Source organism: Lissotriton helveticus, chromosome 11 (assembly GCF_964261635.1).
Source record: "Lissotriton helveticus chromosome 11, aLisHel1.1, whole genome shotgun sequence".
In the NCBI taxonomy this organism is placed as follows: domain Eukaryota; kingdom Metazoa; phylum Chordata; class Amphibia; order Caudata; family Salamandridae; genus Lissotriton; species Lissotriton helveticus.
In genome coordinates this window covers 1,062,999,286-1,063,018,909 of record NC_136072.1, presented here as the reverse complement: position 1 = coordinate 1,063,018,909, position 19,624 = coordinate 1,062,999,286, and the positions used below count along the sequence as shown (strand labels likewise).

Here is a 19,624-nt window from a genome sequence, read left to right as displayed (position 1 = left end):
ACGGATACTTTATTTAATAATGCAGTGCGCACAGAGCCTCTAATAATTTCAGTTTTGAACAAATATAAGGCCATCAACCTATGCACAGCCAACAGAGCAGGGAAAGCGCTTGCCTCCTATCTAAAAAGCAAGCAAAGGCAACATGCGGTAGCTGCGGTGACAGACTCCAAAGATAAGTCACAAACCGCGAACAAAGAAATCCTCAGGGTGTTCAAAGAGGTCTACGAGCAGCTCTACAAGGAAGACCAGACCCTAAGCAAGGATGGCGGAGCTGCACTCCTAGATAAGATCTCAATGCCCACACTCACAGACACACAGAGGGAGACACTTGAACTAGACATCACAGGCAATGAAATAGAAAAGGCAGTAGCGAGCCTCAAGGACAACCAAGCCCCAGGCCCAGACAGCTACACAGCGAGGTTTTACAAGCAATTCCTACACATAATCAGACCCACAATGGCAGAAGTTTTCACAAGCTGCGTCCAAACAGGAAGCATGACACCCACAATGGCGGAAGCCAACATCATAGTGATTCCAAAAGAAGGGAAGGGTCCACAACACCCAAAGAACTACATGCCAACCTCCCTAATAAATGTGGAATGTAAAATCTATGCGAAGATCTTAGCGACCAGACTAAACACATTCCTGCCCAAACTCATACACTGCTCACAGGTAGGCTACCTCAAAAAAAGGATGTCCCATGATAACACCAGACTCCTATGCCACCTAATAAACCACGCATCCAAAAGCAATAACGCAGCTGTCATGATCACCTTAGACGCGGAAAAGGCATTCGACAGAGAGTCTTGGCCATTTCTAGACCGCTGTATGCAAAGATTTGGCCTGGGAACCAAGTACAGGAAGATGGTGCTAGCACTCTACAATGAACCAAAAGCCCGCGTAGGAGTGAATGGTGGAACATCACAACCACTCACCCTAGAGAGAGGCACAAGACAGGGATGCCCACTCTCCCCACCCCTCTTCCTACTAGCCCTAGAGCAACTCCTAACCATGATAAGAACCAACAGAGATATTATAGAAATCCCGATAGGGGGAGACACGGTCAAATTAGCGGCATATGCAGATGACATTCTCATCACCGCTGAAAACCCGGGCCAGTCAATAACCACGCGTGTCGGCGAAGTATCCAGGGACAGCGGAGTTATCCCAGACTGTACTGGAGTACCCGCTCCCGCCGACCAGGGAAGGAAAGCTCTGGCTCCGCTCTCAGTACAGCCTTCCGGGCCATGGAATCCCCGGCCTCCAGCATTGACCTGTGGAGGCAGGGCTCTGAGCGAGTTAACGTCGGTGGCGCCCTGAGCGGTTGACCGGGCCTGCAGGAGCGGCGCGGAGACCACTGGAGCCTCACAGAGCTGGGGAGTGCCCCTGGACTAGTTGCTTTCGGCCCACGGCGATTTGGGAGTGGTGAGGGGCCGCGGAGAGGGCCCCGGGGCACAGGAGCTGCTCTGTCGCCCGGAAGCATCGGAGCAAGGCGGTGAGTGAGGTCGCACTGGGGGGGAGGCAGCGAGTTGGGCCCACAGCGCTACTGTCTAGAGCCACGGCCACAGAAGCTGACCCTTAACTGCCCAATAGGTCCAGACACGGACGGGGGCTCGCAACCCCCACAGCAACCGGTGGGGTCCAAGCGGAGGCTCGGTTACTCCACTGCCAACGGACATTGGGGCTAGCCTGGTGGAGGAAGATGACCTCTGGGGCAACGCGGACCTCATCGCCTGCCACACACGCCACGGAGCCAGTCTGGCCCACAGCCTCTGGGGCCCCGGATGGTGGTTGGGGCAAGGGCGCCATATAGGGCCCAGGGGAGTGTTTCTCCCAGCCAGCTGCAGCTCGGGTGACACTTGGGGAAGAGACCTGGGTGTTTCAGGGTCCACTCGAGTGACTTACCGGTCCGACTTACGCTGGTTCCTCCATCTCCTCTGTCTTGACTCACCCACTGAGAAGCCAGAGCCTGCAGTCCGCTACTGATATCTGACCACCTCCCCGGGGGTGGCGGCATTTTCTACCCCCACTCCACATCGGCGGCAGGGGCTTGGAGGAATCCGGAGAGGCAATCATGTTTTGCAGTTAACCCCACAGGTTGGCCCTCCACTTTGTTGTCCATCTCGGGGCTTCCCTAGCCTCCCCCTCACTGGACCCCAGGCAGGGGGGCAGCAGAGGGGCATGTCCACGTCGCAAACAAGGAAGAGGAAGCCTCTCAAGGATATCTTTAGCCGTTCGCTCTCCAACCCTACCTTGGCGACTGCTGATCTGGGGAGAGAAACACTAAAAAATCCCACATCGGCCTCCGAGAGGACATACAATCGGTCAAAACAGAATTCGCTGCGGAGATCAAAGAAATTTGGAGGTATGTAGATGCAGTGGGAGAGCGAGTAGCCACCCTGGAAGAAAAGAGTGATACGGTGGTGGCCAAGATGGCGTCGCTCCAGCAAGAGATCATCAGGATGCAGGATCAGCATGTGGACATGCAATCACATTTAGAGGACTTGGAAAACAGGTCCCGCAGACATAACATCTGAATCCCGGGGGTGAAAACAACGGACAATACCAAAGATCTGTTTGCTTTTTCCAATAGTCTCTTCCGCCACATTTTGGGCTACTCCCACGATTCAGATATCACCCTCGACAGAGCACACAGAGTGGGTCCTCCCCGAGCTCCCACTGCCCCTCCCCCCGGCAGACTTTTTAGTGTGTGTGCATGACTTTAAAGTGAAAGAAGCCATTCTGGCAAAGGCGAGATCTCAGCACCCTATCTCCTTCCAGGGCCACTCACCAGTTCTGTACCAGGACCTAGCCCTGATCACCCTACAACGCTGTCAACAGTTCCGCCCGGTGACGGAACATCTGAGACAGCAGGGGATCGCGTACTCATGGGGCACCCCTTTCGCTTAATCTTCAGATACAATGGCAGGCTTCAGCAACTCCGTTCATTAATAGACACATGCCGGCTGCTGGGCCTGCCCCTGCCGAGTGAAGATGAAGACGATCGAGGCGACGAGTCTGGTCCTGAGGTATCCCCGTCCGGATGGCAGAGACAAGGCAGTCGTCGAAGGTCCCGGAAACCACACAAAACTGAAATCGCCAAGAACCAACAGGCAGCACTCACAGCTGTATCGGAGGCTCTCGCAGGGGAGAGTCCTAGCACTAAATAAACCTGGGGGACTTCGGAGGCCATGTTGGTCCTGTTGCTCATTGCCTTTTTGGGCCTAGGCGGGCGGTTGGTGGAGTGGCACTTGTCCCCTTGGTCACGACACAGAACCCCCTTATCTTTCCGACCGGTCATCTTGGGATGACGGACACTGTTTTATGACTACGATTACTCGAACTGTCCCCTCATGGATGTTGTTTTGGGGCTTCTGTTCTGGGGATTTATTGGGTTTTCTTTTTGGGTTGGGTCCCCTCGTCCACCTTTCCCTACCCAGCTATGCGAATCAGCAGTCAGGAAGTATAGGCTGTCCGACGGCTAAGCTTGCCTACCCTGTCCACCCCGATGACACACACACTTATTAGAGTTCTCACCCTAAACGTTCGGGGACTGAATAATCCCATTAAACGGAGGGCGGTTCTCCAATACCTGGAGCACTCCAAAGCTGACATTTGCCTCCTACAGGAGACACATCTTATCCCTAAAGATCACCATAGGCTCAAATCACGTGCCTTCCCCATACAGCTATTTTCGTCCAACCTCACTAAATCCGCAGGGTTCGCCATCCTCGTTTCTCGCACCTTCCAGGGTAAAGTGCTCCATAGGGAGGCGGAGATTAGGGGTCGATTACTTGCGTATCAGTTCCAAATTGCTGGAATTTCCTTCATAGTGGGATCCCTCTACGTCCCCAATGACGGTCAGGACGCCTTTTTTCATAAAGTACTTACTGAGGCGACTGCTAACTTGGAGAAACACCTACTACTGGGGGGGGGGACCTGAACATGGTATTTGACAACACTCACGACCGCTCATGTCAGAGATCGAGTCAGGTTGGCGCTCTTTCCTCAGCCGGGTTGGAGCGTCTCTGAGATTTGGGTATAGATGATCTTTGCGACACTTCCACCCCCATAGCAGAGCCTACACTTTCTACTCAGGAGCCCACAAAACGTATGTTAGACTAGACCATCTCCTTAGCTCCAGCTCTCTCCAGGAACTGGCTACTGACTCTGAGATTCTGACGGTGTCCCTTTCAGACCACTCTCCGGTCATTGCCTCCTTCCACTTCCCCCCTGCACGACAACCGTTGAGACACTGGCGGCTTCGCGACACACTCTTGCACCAGACCTCCACCGTCGTCCAAATTAAGTCTGCTATCACGGACTATCTTGCGCATAACAGCTCCTCAGACACATCACTCGCAACACAATGGAAAGCCCTTAAAGTGGTACTACGAGGGGAATTCATAGGCATATCCACAGCTGAAAATGTAGAGCGCAGCCGCAAGCGAGCAGCGCTGACCCAGCGAGTGGCTGAACTTGAACAGATTCACCAGCATACCTGCGCTGCTAGGGGCTGGCGTCAGCTTTGCACAGAGCGGAAGTAGCTTGCGGCACTGGACCAGGACCGGGTCGAGTATGCAGCTCTCCATCTCCGACACTTCTTTTACACAGGAAGCGATAGGTGCGGCTGCCTTTTGGCTCATAAGTTACGCGAAACTAGGCAGCGCCAGGGGGTACAGGCTATTCACACTGCTGGGGGGATTTCACCGCTGATGATGTAACAATTGCGTAAGCTTTCAGGGACTTCTATGCGAAGCTATATGCCAGCGACTCCTTAGATCCTCTACACTGCAGTGCCTTTCTAGAGAAGGTGGCAATACCAGCGCTCAGCGAGGCTCAGGCTCAGTATCTAGACAGAGACACTGGTACCAAGGAGGTTATTGCAGCGATTTCCCGCCTTAAGCTGGGCAAATCCCCTGGACTGGATGGCTACACGGTGGCCTTTTATAAAACCTTTTGCGACGAAATAGCTCCCATATTGCGAATCCTCTTCAATACATTTTCCCAAGATGGGGCCATCCCAGCTGAGATGCTGGAAGCATCCCTAGTGGTCATCCTGAAACCCGGGAAGGACAGAACACAATGCAGCGCATACAGGCCGATAACCCTTTTGAACATAGATATTAAATTATACAGCAGCATACTCGCCACTCGTCTATCACCCTACATGGCCAAATTAATAGAGCCTGACCAGGCCATCTTTATCCCACAACAGCAGATGAGCAACAACACCAAGACGATACTCCACCTAATAGAAAAGGTGTCCAGCACGTCAGGAGAGTACATGTTGCTGGCGATCAATGCCGAAAAAACATTCAATCCGGTGCATTGGCCCTACTTGGAGCAGGTCTTGCTTCGGTTTGGCTTTGATGCTAGACTGCGTTCCCATATCCTCAACTGTTATCGCCTACCCACAGCGACGGTGCGGGTGAATGGCCAAACGTCCTCACGTTTCCCTATAGGTAGGGGCACTAGGCAGGGGTGTCCGCTTTCACCCCTCCTATTTGCACTTTACATAGAGCCGCTGGCGCTGCGGATTCGCACTCATCCCCTCATAACTGGCATCAAATTTGGAAGGGACACTCACAATATCACCTTATATGCGGATGATGTTCTGCTTTTGCTCTCAAACCCAGTCCCCGCGATGCGAGCTCTCTTTGTGGAACTATATTGCTTTGCGCAGGCACCTGGCTTTAAAGTTAATATTGAGAAATCCATTGCTCTAGACATCCCTCTATCTCCTGCCACGTTAGCTCATTTACAAGAGGAACACCCTCTCCAATGGTCCACTTCTTCGATTCCTTATCTGGGAATCCAGCTTGGCCCCACTATACCAGCTATTGCAGCCGTTAACCATGCCAACCTCCGCACACACATCCGCAAGGAACTGGGGCAATGGAAGCACCATACACTATCATGGTTGGGGAGAATAGAAACCACAAAAATGACTATCCTCCCTCAGATCCTGCATCTATTCCAGACCCTCCCCCTCCGGCCCCCTGTAGGTTGGATCAGGCAAACTCAAACCGACCTGACAAACTTCATTAGGCAGGGTCGCAAACCTCGGTTTAAGCAAGCGATCACCGTCCTCCCGCCCGAAAAAGGGGGAGTCGCAGTCCCAGATTTACAACTCTATTTTTACGCCTCGCATCTGCGTTATCTGGTAGAGTGGCATCGCCTCGAATTGGAGAAGCACTGGCTTTTTCAAGACCAGGCAGTGGCTGCAATGCCCCTGCAGGGTATTCCCTTCTTACGTAAATCAGATCGGCCACCCAAACTGTATGCATCATATATCACAGGCCCGCTTATGGAGGTGTGGGATCAGACTAATTTGACACCTGTGCTGACTTCCTTCCCTTCCCCCCTAACACCCCTTTTTAATAATCCAGAATTCCACCCCGGTACCGAAGCTAAGGCTTTCACGACCTGGCTTCCCACCGAGTGCCAGTCCCTTGGCCATCTTTTTGATGTAGACAGGGTTATTCCATTTCCTCAACTGAAGACGCACTATGGCATACCTGAGTCGGAACACCTTTCCTATCTCCAACGTAGGCACTGGGCACTCCACCCCTCTATCAAACCGGGGGCCCAACGCTTACCACCTACGAAAAGTGGCTGGTCACCTGCACATCAGACAAAAAGCGAATTTACGACCTTTACAAGCAGCCAGCTATTATCAACTTCCACCCTAACATACAACGCCGGCAGCGTACGCTGGGAACGGGAGTTGGGTCGCACCCTCAGCCATAAAGAGTGGGAGGGCATTTATCACAGGGCACGACACTAAGCATACCATATGGGGCTCAAAGAGACGTTGACGGAGGTTGCCACTTATGGTACAACACACCGGAACGCCTCCACAGCTTCGATACGCGACAGAGTGCCCTATGCTGGAGAGGTTGTGGGGAAATAGGCACCCTCACGCACTTTTTATGGGGTTGTGACCACATTCAAGCATATTGGGCTCACATTCTACATGAGGCAGATAGGCACTTCGACACACAAATCCCACGGTTCCCCGCTTATGTACTCTTGGGGCTACCCAACCCTCTTACATACCCCCTGAAATCTAGAAGGGGTCGACTGATAGCAATCGCACTGGGGACAGCCACCCAAAATAGTCTTGCACACTTGTGCTCCACCAGCCACCAACACACTCTGGATGGCTCCAGCGGCTATGGCACGTATTAGGTATGAAAAAGCTTTCCCTCACTCTGGCTGGCAGGGGGGGCGAATTTCCAGACTTGTGGCGCCCCTTCTTGTTATTGCTCACAGCTGAATTCCGGGAATTGACCTGTCCCCGCTATCTCAGACTGCTCCGTCTTGCTGATACGCAAATCCCACAAGCAAGCTCGGCGCGTAAGCTCAAATGGAAGCGCTGACTGCGCGAGCACGAAACTTTCCTTATTTTTTCCCTAATACCTAGTTGTGTACGAAGGGGGGGGGGGGGGGGGGGTTATTGTTTCCAGTGCACCGTTCTCAGGAGCTGGGGGTCTTTTGTAACTCAGGGTTGAAAATTAATAAAAGATTTAAACCATAAAAACATCTGAAAACCGGGCTCTTTACATCCTAGTTTCCTTTATGTTTGGCTACCACTCCTCTGTTGGTCCTCCTGTTCTGATATAGTGCCTTGACACGTCTGAGTATAAGTGCGCTTTACAAGTGCTATCCTATCCTAGTCAGCAAGACAAGAACTTCAATGCATCAACAATATCATGCTAGCTAAGACCAACAGGGACTTTTTTATTACCAAAGACTGAATACTGGAAGCTGTGCTGTTCCAGGCCATGGACACCAGCTAACAGTGGCCTAAGCCAGCCATTCATTTATGCCCACAGACAATCCTATTCGGATAGAAAAAGCAGTGATTTATTTTCACCTGGACAGTCCCCAATTTTGTCCTATTTACAGTGGTACAAATCACTAATACAGCTGCTCCGGGTATCTGGTCAAACCAAATCTTGCCAAACAGGGAAATTAATCCTTCAGCTTCAAAAATATTACTCCATTTGATTTTTGTGTATTGACCAGAGGCAAAATATCTTGCATAGTTTCTCTCAAGACACTTGAATCAAGCCTTGCACCATCTCCTGGCAAGGATGGCCCAGCGGAGCAAGAAATACTTCATTATTTCATGTGCCAAGCATTAGGACAAGAATCACCTATCCTGTTCAAGGTCTTCTACACTACCCCAAGGGAAAATTTAGGTTTGACTGCTGATGCACCACTGATGGTCACCAGGCCATCGTCATGCTGGGTGAGTGTAATCCCCACTAACAGTCAAACTGCAGGCCATCACCTCCAAAGAAGAGGTCATTTGTAATTGAGGGATTTCTGTCTAACCAATGAAATCAAGACAAACAATGGTCACCTTTTCAGGATTGATATTTAATGCTCTAAATTACAACTCTTTGCATTCCAACATAGGAAGATCATCCCACTGTAATCTAAAGTCAACATCGAAGTTGTGAAGTTTATGCAAACCTTGAAGTATGTCATCAGTATAGCTAATAAACAAGATACTGATCTTTAACTGGCACCTTACAGTTTTCTAAAGAAATACATGTCCACTCCACATGTTTCTACTAAGGATGCTCAGGTGACAGCCCAATACCTGCCACCATTTCAGACTACCCCTCATGGTCCCCAACTGTGTGTGTTTCCAGTGATCACAGCGCTCTGAATAACAATGATCTCAAGGGCAAACAAAAGAAGTCAAGTCCCAAAAAATTCAAGAGGCAAGCTCAGTGTTAATTTAACATCACCATGCTGGTGGAATTTCCGCAGCCATCTAAGGTGATGTCTGCCTCACCAATGTCAGGTAGGGCCTTTAAGAAATTACCAGTGGAGGGTATTCTGCTGGAGAGTCAGTTTCCGTCAGCTCAAACCGTGTTTGACTCAGACGAAGGGAACAAAATGGAAAAAGATGCAAGTATGAGAGATAGGAGAAACTACAGAAAATCAACTCCCCTTTTTAGTGAACGAAAGACAGGCCCCTTACTATTGAGCCACCTGTGGGGACAGAAGATGTCCACATGCACTTGCATCAGGGGGCATTTGCCTTGGTATCACTGGAGATCATATTGCCCCATCAGCTGCAGACAACCTGTTTGAGCCCATACAGTTGAAAACGGTAAATGTTTGAATACTGTGAGGTCCATGTTTGGGCAGGTTGTCCCAAATTGAGTGACTTGAGAGATTAGGGCTTTGATGGATCTCTCCTCCCTGCTGCTGCTTACATCTAGGGTGGTCACAGCATCAAAATACTATTTTCTCACTCAAGCTTTTAACCAAGAAGTCACGGCCAAGTGTGCTAGTCTAGTTAGTTCTCTGGAAACAAACCATGATTGCAACACCCAGAATGCATTAAGTTGTCACATGAAACCCGTTAACAGGGGGGTCCCCTAAGGATCAGTACTCTCCCCACAACTATTCAACATCGATACGGAACCTCTTGCCGCCATACTCAAAAGAAACAACATTCCCTTCCACCTCTATGCCGACGATACCCAGATCTGGAAACTTCCTCCATTGAAGACATTCAGAGACTGAACAATACTCTAAGAGAAGTCCAACAATGGCTATCGCGCAACCACTTGAAACTAAACCAAGACAAAACGGAATTCCTCCTTATATCCAACAAGGAGAAGAACCCCCAAATCACAGAATGGCTAAAAGCTGTTGACGCTCTCAACTACAACCCCACACTAGCTGACTCTGTACAATCACTGGGAATCACCCTGGTTCCTAAATTAGACATGAGCCAACACATCAAGAACACTGCAAAGAGCACCTTCTTCAACCTTAAACTACTTAACAAAATAAAACACTTCTTTCCTCAGAACGACCTCAAACAAGCCACTCAATCCTGGGTGTTGTCTAGACTGGACTACTGAAATGCAACCCTCATTGGAGCAGCAAAATCACACCTAGCTCCCTTCAGATCAACTCTAAATGCAGCAGCCAGAATGGTCACTGGAATAAAGAAATATGAAGACATTTCACCTGCACTCAAAGAGCTCAAATGTATCCCAATCGAAATGTGTACCAACTTCAGAATTGCATGCCTCACCCACAATGCGCTACACACAGGGAAACCCGCCTACCTGGCCTCCAAACTCCAGAAAGCCGGTCAGACAAGAAGCCTATGGAGTACCGACACTCTACTCCTCATCCCTCCAAAAACCCGCAAACAAAAAAAACGCATCTTGATCCTTCACAGGAAATGCACCCAAAATATGGAACTCCATATCAAAACCAACCCCTCTTACCCAGAATTCATAAGACAGCTCAAAGACCTCCTCATCAACTGATCTCTCGCAAATGGATAGCCTTAGCCAAACCACCGAAGTCTACGCACAGTAGCACATAGTCTCCCATAACATCAAGACATCTACCCTCACTCGCCTCGTGACCACCTCCTCTCCCCCTCCCCTGGCCTCACCCCATCAAGGCTCATTGTGCTATCTACAATGACAGTACATGAAGCAACATGTGTCAATGGACATACCAATATGATACAATATCTTACAAGTGACATTTTGTTTTATGCGATGATACTGTTTGATGCTTCTTAAATCTCTGTACATTCTAGAGTGTTAATGTTTACCCTACGAATGACAATGTTGTAAAGTGCTCCGATACCTTCGGGACTGGCTAGCGCTATAGAAAACTAAATGAAAAATTAGGATTGAATACAATATAACATGGTATGACATCGCACTCCACGGCCTCCACCATCTACCCAAGACACAGATAGCAAAAACTGAACGGTTTAACTTAAGTTTAATTTTAATTTCAGGTGTGCACATTATATTTTATATACAGTAAGTCATCTGTAGGGCAAATGCCAACAAAATAGTGACAGAATAGTGTATTGTTGTTAGCTATGTGTCTAACTCCGGCCCACACTCACTGACCGCGCCCTCTAGTACTTCAGTCACAGTTCCTGAGAACTTCTCTGGTCCCTCACCCACAACACAAAAACGCTACATAGGCTTAAAAAACAAAGATAACACACGTCCATCCATAAGCCCGAGTATAGCGTGCTACTCGTACGGGTAACGGCTAGATAAATGCTGAATAAGAGTATACGTTTATTATGGTGCATTATAAATAACTCTCTAGGTAGAACGAGTATTCTCATGAACCCAATTTTTTACCGTTTTGCTGACTCCAAGCCTAGCCAGTGCGTTTAGGTCATGCTATTCTATATTAATAATGCACATACGGAAAATAACGAGGGGGGGAGCCTTTGTAGATGCATCCTTAGTTGATTTAATAACGCAAATAAAGCAGTTACCCAGAGTCAGGCACAAATGTTGATCATTCCACCGATTTCTTTCTTACCAATTCCCAAGTACCCTTCGAATAGTTTGTCAAAACACAAGCAAATCTGTAAACACAAACAGAGGACTACCTGAAGTAAGAAAAAAAACAACGTAGACAAGTGACCACGCCTTGAATGGAACTAATCGATACCGTGGCACAAGGCGGGGCCTTTCGCGCGTGAAATTGATTCATGCTGTCAATCGATGCTTGATTTGAAAAAAAGTTGTCTGAAAAACTGTCCTATTTCATTTTGCACACGTGACGCAAGCAGGGAGTATATACAGCATTCTAACAATGAGGACACTATACAAAGTCAATGCTAAATTTCTGGACGTTTTTAGTTGATGTTGTTGGTGGTTAAACTGGAAATATTAATAACCATTTCGAGATGGCCGCCGTCTTTACTTTTCCATTTTTACCAGACGGCCAGCTTGGAGTCAGGCGCTATCGTGACGTGCTCCAGCCCCGATTGAAGATGGCCGCCGCCTATGGCACAGTGTTGTCCCACTGTTAAACCACTTTCGAAAAAATTTCATTAGCCAATCACAGATAGGGCTGTCATGGGTGCTGATAACGGTCCCTGCAAAGGCGAAAACGCGACATGATCTTTTTAAGCCTCAAAGCTATCAGCCAATGAAAATCTGGCAAATTGGAACCAACGAGCAGGTCAGTGGCAGACTGGAATTAGGTGTGAGGAGGGTATGGGAGACTCCGGTCGGAAAACTTTTTGGGGGATGATACCTACGTATTTTCTTCTGGTTAGCAATGCAATCACGTAGACAGGACATGGTTGAGATTGTCACGTAACCCTTTCTAATCTTGGCTTAAACATGACTCGTTAAAGCGCGGGAAAGCAGTGTTCACCTCTAGGATTCGACACAGCTCCTAGTATTTACCACTAATGGTCAACAAAATACTCATACCGGCACCCCTGGGGAACTAAACTGAACCCTTTTAAGTGCCCCAGGGGCACCGCACCTTTACATTGCTATCCCTACTTTTTACCTGTGCCAAGGTATTTTGTTAAATGCGGGCTTCTTAAACCTCGCTTTCATGCCACGCCCCGAACATCAGAAGACACTTATTTCGTGTGATGTCTTCAACCACTCCCCTTGTAGGTTAATCTCTCAGTTTTGCTGACAGTTCGCATGATATCAGGGGCAGAGAAGTGGCCTCGTCAAGCTGTTGTTATCCTTCTTTAGGTTACTCGCAAATGCTTACAGGTTCATATTTTGTGCACTTTCATTCATAGGTTTAAAGGATTAATGAAGGTGGATTGCAACTAACCCCACCAAACAATGTTATTTTTTTTAGCTGTGCAGTTTCTTGAACTGTTAAGGTGAATTTCTTGTTGCAGGGCATGTGTAAGATGTTTGCGTTTTCTGTCTTTTAACCTTTTCAGCGCGACCGCGATTCCCCCTCCGGTGCTGGGCCGTAATAAAAACGGGTGTGGTCGTGACGGAATGGTTCCGTCATGAGCACAGCTCAACCGTAGCTCATGACGGAACCGTTCCGTCATGAGCATGGAAGGGGTTAATAGGGTGAATAACTATTTTCACGTTCAAATGCTGCGAAATGATGTATGCGGCGTGTGTGTGTCTAGTGTGGAACTGCCACTTCTAGACATTGATGTGTGTGCGCAGTGAGGGTGCTGGAGCGTGATTGGCTGGAGCTGCCTGGCAAGCCTGGCTCCAGGAAGTCTGTGGGTCTGCCACGGTGGTGAATGGAGAGATTAGCATGCTGATGTGAGGGAGGGGCTGCACCTGGTTCCTGAATGGGGCTGGGCTTTCTCCACACAATGCTGGCTCCGCCCCCTGTGGTGCGTCTAACGACCCTAGCCTCCCTAGTGAATAAAAGGGGTGGTTGAGCCATCAAGGGTGCTCCAAAACCAGCTGCAACTGGTTTCTCCCGCACCCTGCACCTACAGACAGAGGAATTTACAGTATAAGAAGGGGCTGTGTCCCCTTACAATTTGTTCTCTTCCAGGATCCTGCCAGAGGGGGCTGCTGCTGTTGCTGGGGCCGGGAGGACCGCCACTTGGATTGTCTCCCTGCCTGGGGACCCAGTGAGCTGGCTCTGGGCCCAGCCTTGCCCCCTGCCTGCCTCCAAACCTGGCTGGAGCTGTTATTTACTTGTAGCGCTGAGAGCGCTGTTCTCTTGTCCTGCAGCGCTGGGGAGCGCTTTACTCTTCCTCTAGCGCTGGGAACGCTTTGTTAGCTGTGGAGGTGCCCACCCTGCTTGTGGTTGCCTTGGCGAGTGCCCACCTCGCTTATTTTCTATTATTTGGTCCCCTGGCAGGTGCCCACCCCGCCAGGGGCCTGGCCGCTATTTTTATATTTAGGGCTCGGGCCTACGTCACACACTGCGAAGCAGTGTGGGCGGAGCCAAGAGTCCTATAATCAGGGTGTCCGAGAAGCAACCCAAACATTCCTGAATGCTCGTGATTTTTTGTGTTAGTTTTTTGCCATCTGCATGGCGATTGGGCCTTGCATGCCTGTCTTTTTAGAAGTCAGCACGCAATAGGCCATACGTAGGGTGTCCTGTTTTCAGTTTCTATTTTCGGTAAATTCTGGTGGGGTTTTTTCAGTGTTTTCAATATCTTAAAAAACAGTTGTTATCAGTGCTTATACATTTTCACGCCACTAAAAACAACAGAAAACGTGTTTTTCCGGTTTTTATGGAACGTTTTGCTTTTATCATTGCTTGCTTTCTGCACTGAAAGAACATGGTATATAGACCGTGTACGTATAGTGTATATGAGGTCCAAAGAGATTTTTGCAAATTAATCTTATTGTAGTACACCATACAATACTTCTTAAGTGAGTCTTTGGTCATGTGCGCTGGTGCTTTCCTTCCCATGTAAACTTCTGTGAAAAGGCCCTCTTAGCATTCATAGCCCCTTGGGCTGAGAACCGCCAGCTCTTTCTTTGATGCCACATAAAGCACGAAATCATAAATATTTGCATTTTAGTTCCTGGGCATAAGAAAACAGTGCACCAGAATGGACTAAAAAGTCAATAGCATCCCTCATTAACTCTGAAGATTGTAAAGATGCTTTCAGCATACCATCTAACAAGTGGCAAGGATCTCCTACAGGGAACCACTTCAGCTCGGGTATCAATTTTGACAGATCATCACACACATTTTTTATATACGTAGCTGAATCACTACAAATACAAACAATATCACTCCAATCTTTGCTGAACTTGGAAATAACATGTTTTGCAGAGCATAACAAGTGACACTGCGTTCCATGTTTTCCAAAAGTCTGGTGTCACGTTTTCACCACTATTCCAGATGCTTGGTGATATATATACTTGTCACTATACCTTGCATTTAATGTTTAAAGCCTGAGGTGTTGGCAATTCACCTACTATCAATACTGACCCCCTAGAAACTATGGTCTGATGTATTAAGGGTTTTTACCCATTCTCTGTGGGCAAATGTGATGACACATATTAGGAAAGATTTTTATGAAACTAGCCATTTTACCTATCAGTGAAAGAATATAATGCAGCCAAAATAATAAATGTGAGTTTGATATGTCCTGATTCTCTACAGGTTATAAAATAATTAAACTAAACCTAAAACGTGAAACTAAACCCTGCATCTTTAGACCAAAGGCCATAAAACTGAAAAAAAGTAAAAGGAAGAAGAAACAATATTTTAGTGGCATCCCTAAAGAACAAAACTCAAGCAGAATAATGTTAGTCAGTCTTTCTTACTGCTAGCTTGTATAACAAAGTTACATTTTATTGACCCCTTCAGTAAGAACAAAATGACTTTCACTTTCTTTTTCCTTTCATTGAATGGCATTTAGTTTGTGGTTGTGCAGGTCTTTTTTCAGTGTTTATATGTTTTCACCGGCGAGGGCTATTTTTCTTTCAGTGGGGTTTTATCAGTTATTATAGGTTTGAACCTAAAACCCCACAGCCTAGCCATACGTTTTTGAGTTTCTCCACTTCCTGCATATTCCGTGCGGACACGAGCAAGAGAAGGTCATAAATCTTCAATTACAAGCTGTCATGGCTGGCAGTAATTGAAGACAGATGCTGGGCGCGCAAGGCAGATGGTGGGCGCGCGTGCTCACGTTAGCCCCACAGAGTAAACCCCATTCCTCGCACGAGCAGCACTGCACGTTTGCCTCTCTTGCTTTATATTTTAGCTGTGTGTGTGCGCATGCTGGTTTCCTTTCCAGGTATTCACACTGCCCTGAGGTGCATGTGTTGGCAGTTTGAACAATGCCCTTAGCACAATTTTAGCTTAATTTTCACAATACCCGAGAAGACATCACAATGTTACTAATTAAATACTGCTTATTTTCGGTTTATAAAACAAAAATATATATATATAGCATATTTGCAGCATAAAATGATATCAACAGACAAAAATAATTAAAACTAGAATCACTTTCAACTAAATATCTTTCTGTATTGCTTCATTAAAGAGCAAAAAAAACCGTAATATAGTGATTTGTCAGGAACTGAAAACTCATACGTGGTTCTCAATATTTATATCACAGCCACATATTTTGCAGGTTCTGTCTACCGTAGGCAGGCCAACAATTGCTCCTTCTATGTAGTTGACGAAACAGCACCCCACCCCAGTGATGGATATTTTTGCCACCCAACAGGGGGTAGCAGGGACCGTTACCCTTACTGCCATCAAAGCCGGTTACCCTTACTTTCATCAGGGCCCGTGGCACTCTTGCTCGGCCATTGCAGACCCGGGGGTATCAACGTGATTTATGTTAAATGAGAAGCGAAACCGGTGGGGGGACGTTGGGAGGGCTGCCTTGACAAATAAGTAACAAGTGTTAAAAAACAAAAAAAAAATCGAAGGTCATGTTTGATTAACTATAGCGCTGCGAGGCCATACCAGTGATAGAATGTGTATAACCGAGCATACTAAGTCAGTAAGTTGTGTGCTGAAAATGTTTTTCCTAAATCATATTTCTGGGTACGTTCTTTATTTAAGTGCTGGGTTTACGTAGCGCTGCGGGGCTGCAGAGGCGTATCTCTTAGTGTGCAGCAGGTGCAGTGGCACCGGCGCCCAGAGTGTGAAGGGCACCCCACCCCAGTGATGTATATTTTTGCCACCCAACAGGGGGTAGCAGGGACCGTTACCCTTACTGCCATCAAAGCCGGTTACCCTTACTTTCATCAGGGCCCGTGGCACTCTTGCTCGGCCATTGCAGACCCGGGGGTATCAACGTGATTTATGTTAAATGAGAAGCGAAACCGGTGGGGGGAGGTGGGGAGGGCTGCCTTGACAAAAAAATAAAAATAAAAAAAATCGAAGGTCATGTTTGATTAACTATTGCGCTGTGAGGCCATACCAGTGATAGAATGTGTATAACCGAGCATACTAAGTCAGTAAGTTGTGTGCTGAAAATGTTTTTCCTAAATCATATTTCTGGGTAGTTCTTTATTTAAGTGCTGGGTTTACGTAGCGCTGCGGGGCTGCAGAGGCGTATCTCTTAGTGTGCAGCAGGTGCAGTGGCACCGTCGCCCAGAGTGTGAAGGGGACCCCACCCCAGTGATGGATATTTTTGCCACCCAACAGGGGGTAGCAGGGACCGTTACCCTTACTGCCATCAAAGCCAGTTACCCTTACTTTCATCAGGGCCCGTGGCACTCTCGCTCGGCCATTGCAGACCCGGAGGTATCAACGTGATTTATGTTAAATGAGAAGCGAAACCGGTGTGGGGAGGGCTGCCTTGACAAATAACTAACAAGTGTTAAAAACCAAAAACAAAATCGAAGGTCATGTTTGATTAACTATAGCGCTGCGAGGCCATACCAGTGATAGAATGTGTATAACCGAGCATACTAAGTCAGTAAGTTGTGTACTGAACATTTTTTTCCTAAATCTTATTTCTGGGTACGTTCTTTATTTAAGTGCTGGGTTTACGTAGCGCTGCGGGACTGCAGAGGCGTATCTCTTAGTGTGCAGCAGGTGCAGTGGCACCGGTGCCCAGAGTGTGAAGGGCACCCCACCCCAGTGATGGATATTTTTGCCACCCAACAGGGGGTAGCAGGGACCGTTACCCTTACTGCCATCAAAGCCGGTTACCCTTACTTTCATCAGGGCCCGTGGCACTCTTGCTCGGCCATTGCAGACCCGGGGGTATCAACGTGATTTATGTTAAATGAGAAGCGAAACCGGTGGGGGGAGGTGGGGAGGGCTGCCTTGACAAATAACTAACAAGTGTTAAAAAACAAAAACAAAAACAAACAAAAAACAACTAAGAGGCAACAGATGGGAGACAGATTATTAGAGAGAAACATGTTTCTGCTGTAAACCAGGAGGGTGAAATACTCCTCCAAGTTAGTGGAAAAAGCCAACCAAAAACTATTTTTTTTGAGTGGTCGTACTTTCAGGCCCTTTATAATCTAGGACCAGAATGCCTCAACTCCCGACTGTCCTTCTACTATCCCACCCGCCAACTAAGATCATCCATTCAAGCCCTCGCCGCAGTCCCGCGCATCCGAAAAACCACCATGGGTGGCAGATCCTTCTCCTTCCTGGCTGCCAAGACCTGGAACTCACTCCCCACCCACCTCCGCCTTACTCAAAATCACATCTCCTTCAGAAAAGAACTGAAAACTTGGCTATTCGATAAACAATGAACCCCTCCCTCTAGCGCCTTGAGACCCTCTGGGTGAGTAGTGCGCTCTACAAATGCATGAACTTGAACTTCATAGTATTTTTCAGTTTTTTAATTGTTCTGTAGACACAGAACTTCAGTTAAAGAAAATAAATACTAATTCTGAGAAAGAATCCCAACTGTGAAATGGAAAGTGAAACAGGGCAAGTTCCTGTGGTGTTACAGATACCAGAAGGTTGAGTCAAGGCAGGTGGACTTCCGGCACCCCTCTGGTGGGATGAAGGGAAGCATCAGAGAACGAGGCAGTCTCAGTCTGTCTCCCGCCCTGGGAACAGCTCTATACACATTCACCAGATCCTAGTTCAATCTGATTAACCAATCAATGGGGACTGGCTGCCATTGGTGCAAAGGTGTGACCCATTGTTCCATGACACACACTAAAGCCACCCCACCCCGGTCCATGAGCGGGGGCGTTGTTTCTTGAGCATCACTTCTCCCCTCCTTGTCACTAGTTTAACTCCTGAATACAGCAGTCAGTAACTGAAGGTGACCATTTACAAAGCGCCTGCCAACAGTTGCACTGAGAGCCATGTTACCTTTATCAACATTTAATGCATTCCAGCTGCAAAGAAAATATGTGGAAAATAGCTTAGCCGCATAATTTCACCATTCCAGCGTGTTGAGGGCAGCGTGTTGAGGGCAGCGTGTTGAGGGCAGCGTGTTGAAGGCAGCGTGTTGAAGGCAGCGTGTTGAGGGCAGCGTGTTAGTGAGTGCTGCAGAGTGTGAGAGTGCTGCAGTGTTGTGTGAGTGCTGCAGTGTTGTGTGAGTGCTGCAGTGTTGTGTGAGTGCTGCAGTGTTGTGTGAGTGCTGCAGTGTTGTGTGAGTGCAGAGTGTTGTGTGAGTGCAGAGTGTTGTGTGAGTGCAGAGTGTTGTGTGAGTGCAGAGTGTTGGGTGGGTGCAGAGTGTTGGGTGGGTGCAGAGTGTTGGGTGGGTGCAGAGTGTTGGGTGGGTGCAGAGTGTTGGGTGGGTGCAGAGTGTTGGGTGGGTGCAGAGTGTTGGGTGGGTGCAGAGTGTTGGGTGGGTGCAGAGTGTTGGGTGGGTGCAGAGTGTTGGGTGGGTGCAGAGTGTTGGGTGGGTGCAGAGTGTTGTGTGAGTGCAGAGTGTTGTGTGAGTGCAGAGTGTTGTGTGAGTGCAGAGTGTTGTGTGAGTGCAGAGTGTTGTGTGAGTGCAGAGTGAGTGCAGAGTGGGAGCTGCAGAGTGAGAGCTACAGAGTGTGAGTGAGTGCTGCAGAGTGAGTGAGTGCTGCAGAGTGTGAGTGAGTGCTGCAGAGTGTGAGTGAGTGCTGCAGAGTGTGAGTGAGTGCTGCAGAGTGAGTGTGAGTGCAGTGTGAGTGTGAGTGCAGAGTGAGTATGAGTGCAGAATGAATGCAGAATGAGTGAGTGCAGAATGACTGCAGAGTGAGTACAGAGTGAGAGTGAGTGCAGATTGACTTCAGAGTGAGAGTGAGTGCGCAGGGTACGAACACTCGAACTAAGTCCACCACACATAAAACCACACATATAAGACCACACACATAAGACCACACACACACACACACACCACTCTCACCACCACACACACACCACCACCCACTCGCCACCACCACCCACTCGCCACCACCACCCACTCACCACCACCACA

At 48.2% G+C, this 19,624-nt stretch overlaps 2 protein-coding genes across 5 annotated transcripts in view; one reads left to right on the top strand and one right to left on the bottom strand.

The window, feature by feature from the left end:
• MTRFR (mitochondrial translation release factor in rescue) overlaps nt 1–12,137 on the bottom strand; it is a 59,363-nt gene extending 47,226 nt beyond the window's left edge. The window contains exon 1 of one of the 3 annotated variants that reach the window (XM_078667593.1): nt 12,080–12,137. In XM_078667593.1, the coding sequence (XP_078523719.1) occupies nt 12,080–12,122 (43 nt within the window). In that variant the 5' untranslated portion in view covers nt 12,123–12,137. Of the gene's footprint in view, nt 1–11,305; nt 11,428–12,079 lie in introns of those variants that run through there. The other 2 variants (XM_078667595.1, XM_078667594.1) reach the window with 2 other exon arrangements.
• Nucleotides 11,796–19,624, top strand: part of MPHOSPH9 (M-phase phosphoprotein 9) — a 584,582-nt gene continuing 576,753 nt past the window's right edge. For both annotated transcript variants that reach the window (XM_078667592.1, XM_078667591.1), the window contains exon 1: nt 11,796–12,000. The gene's annotated coding sequence lies outside the window, so the exon portion shown is untranslated. The remainder of the gene's footprint in view (nt 12,001–19,624) is intronic.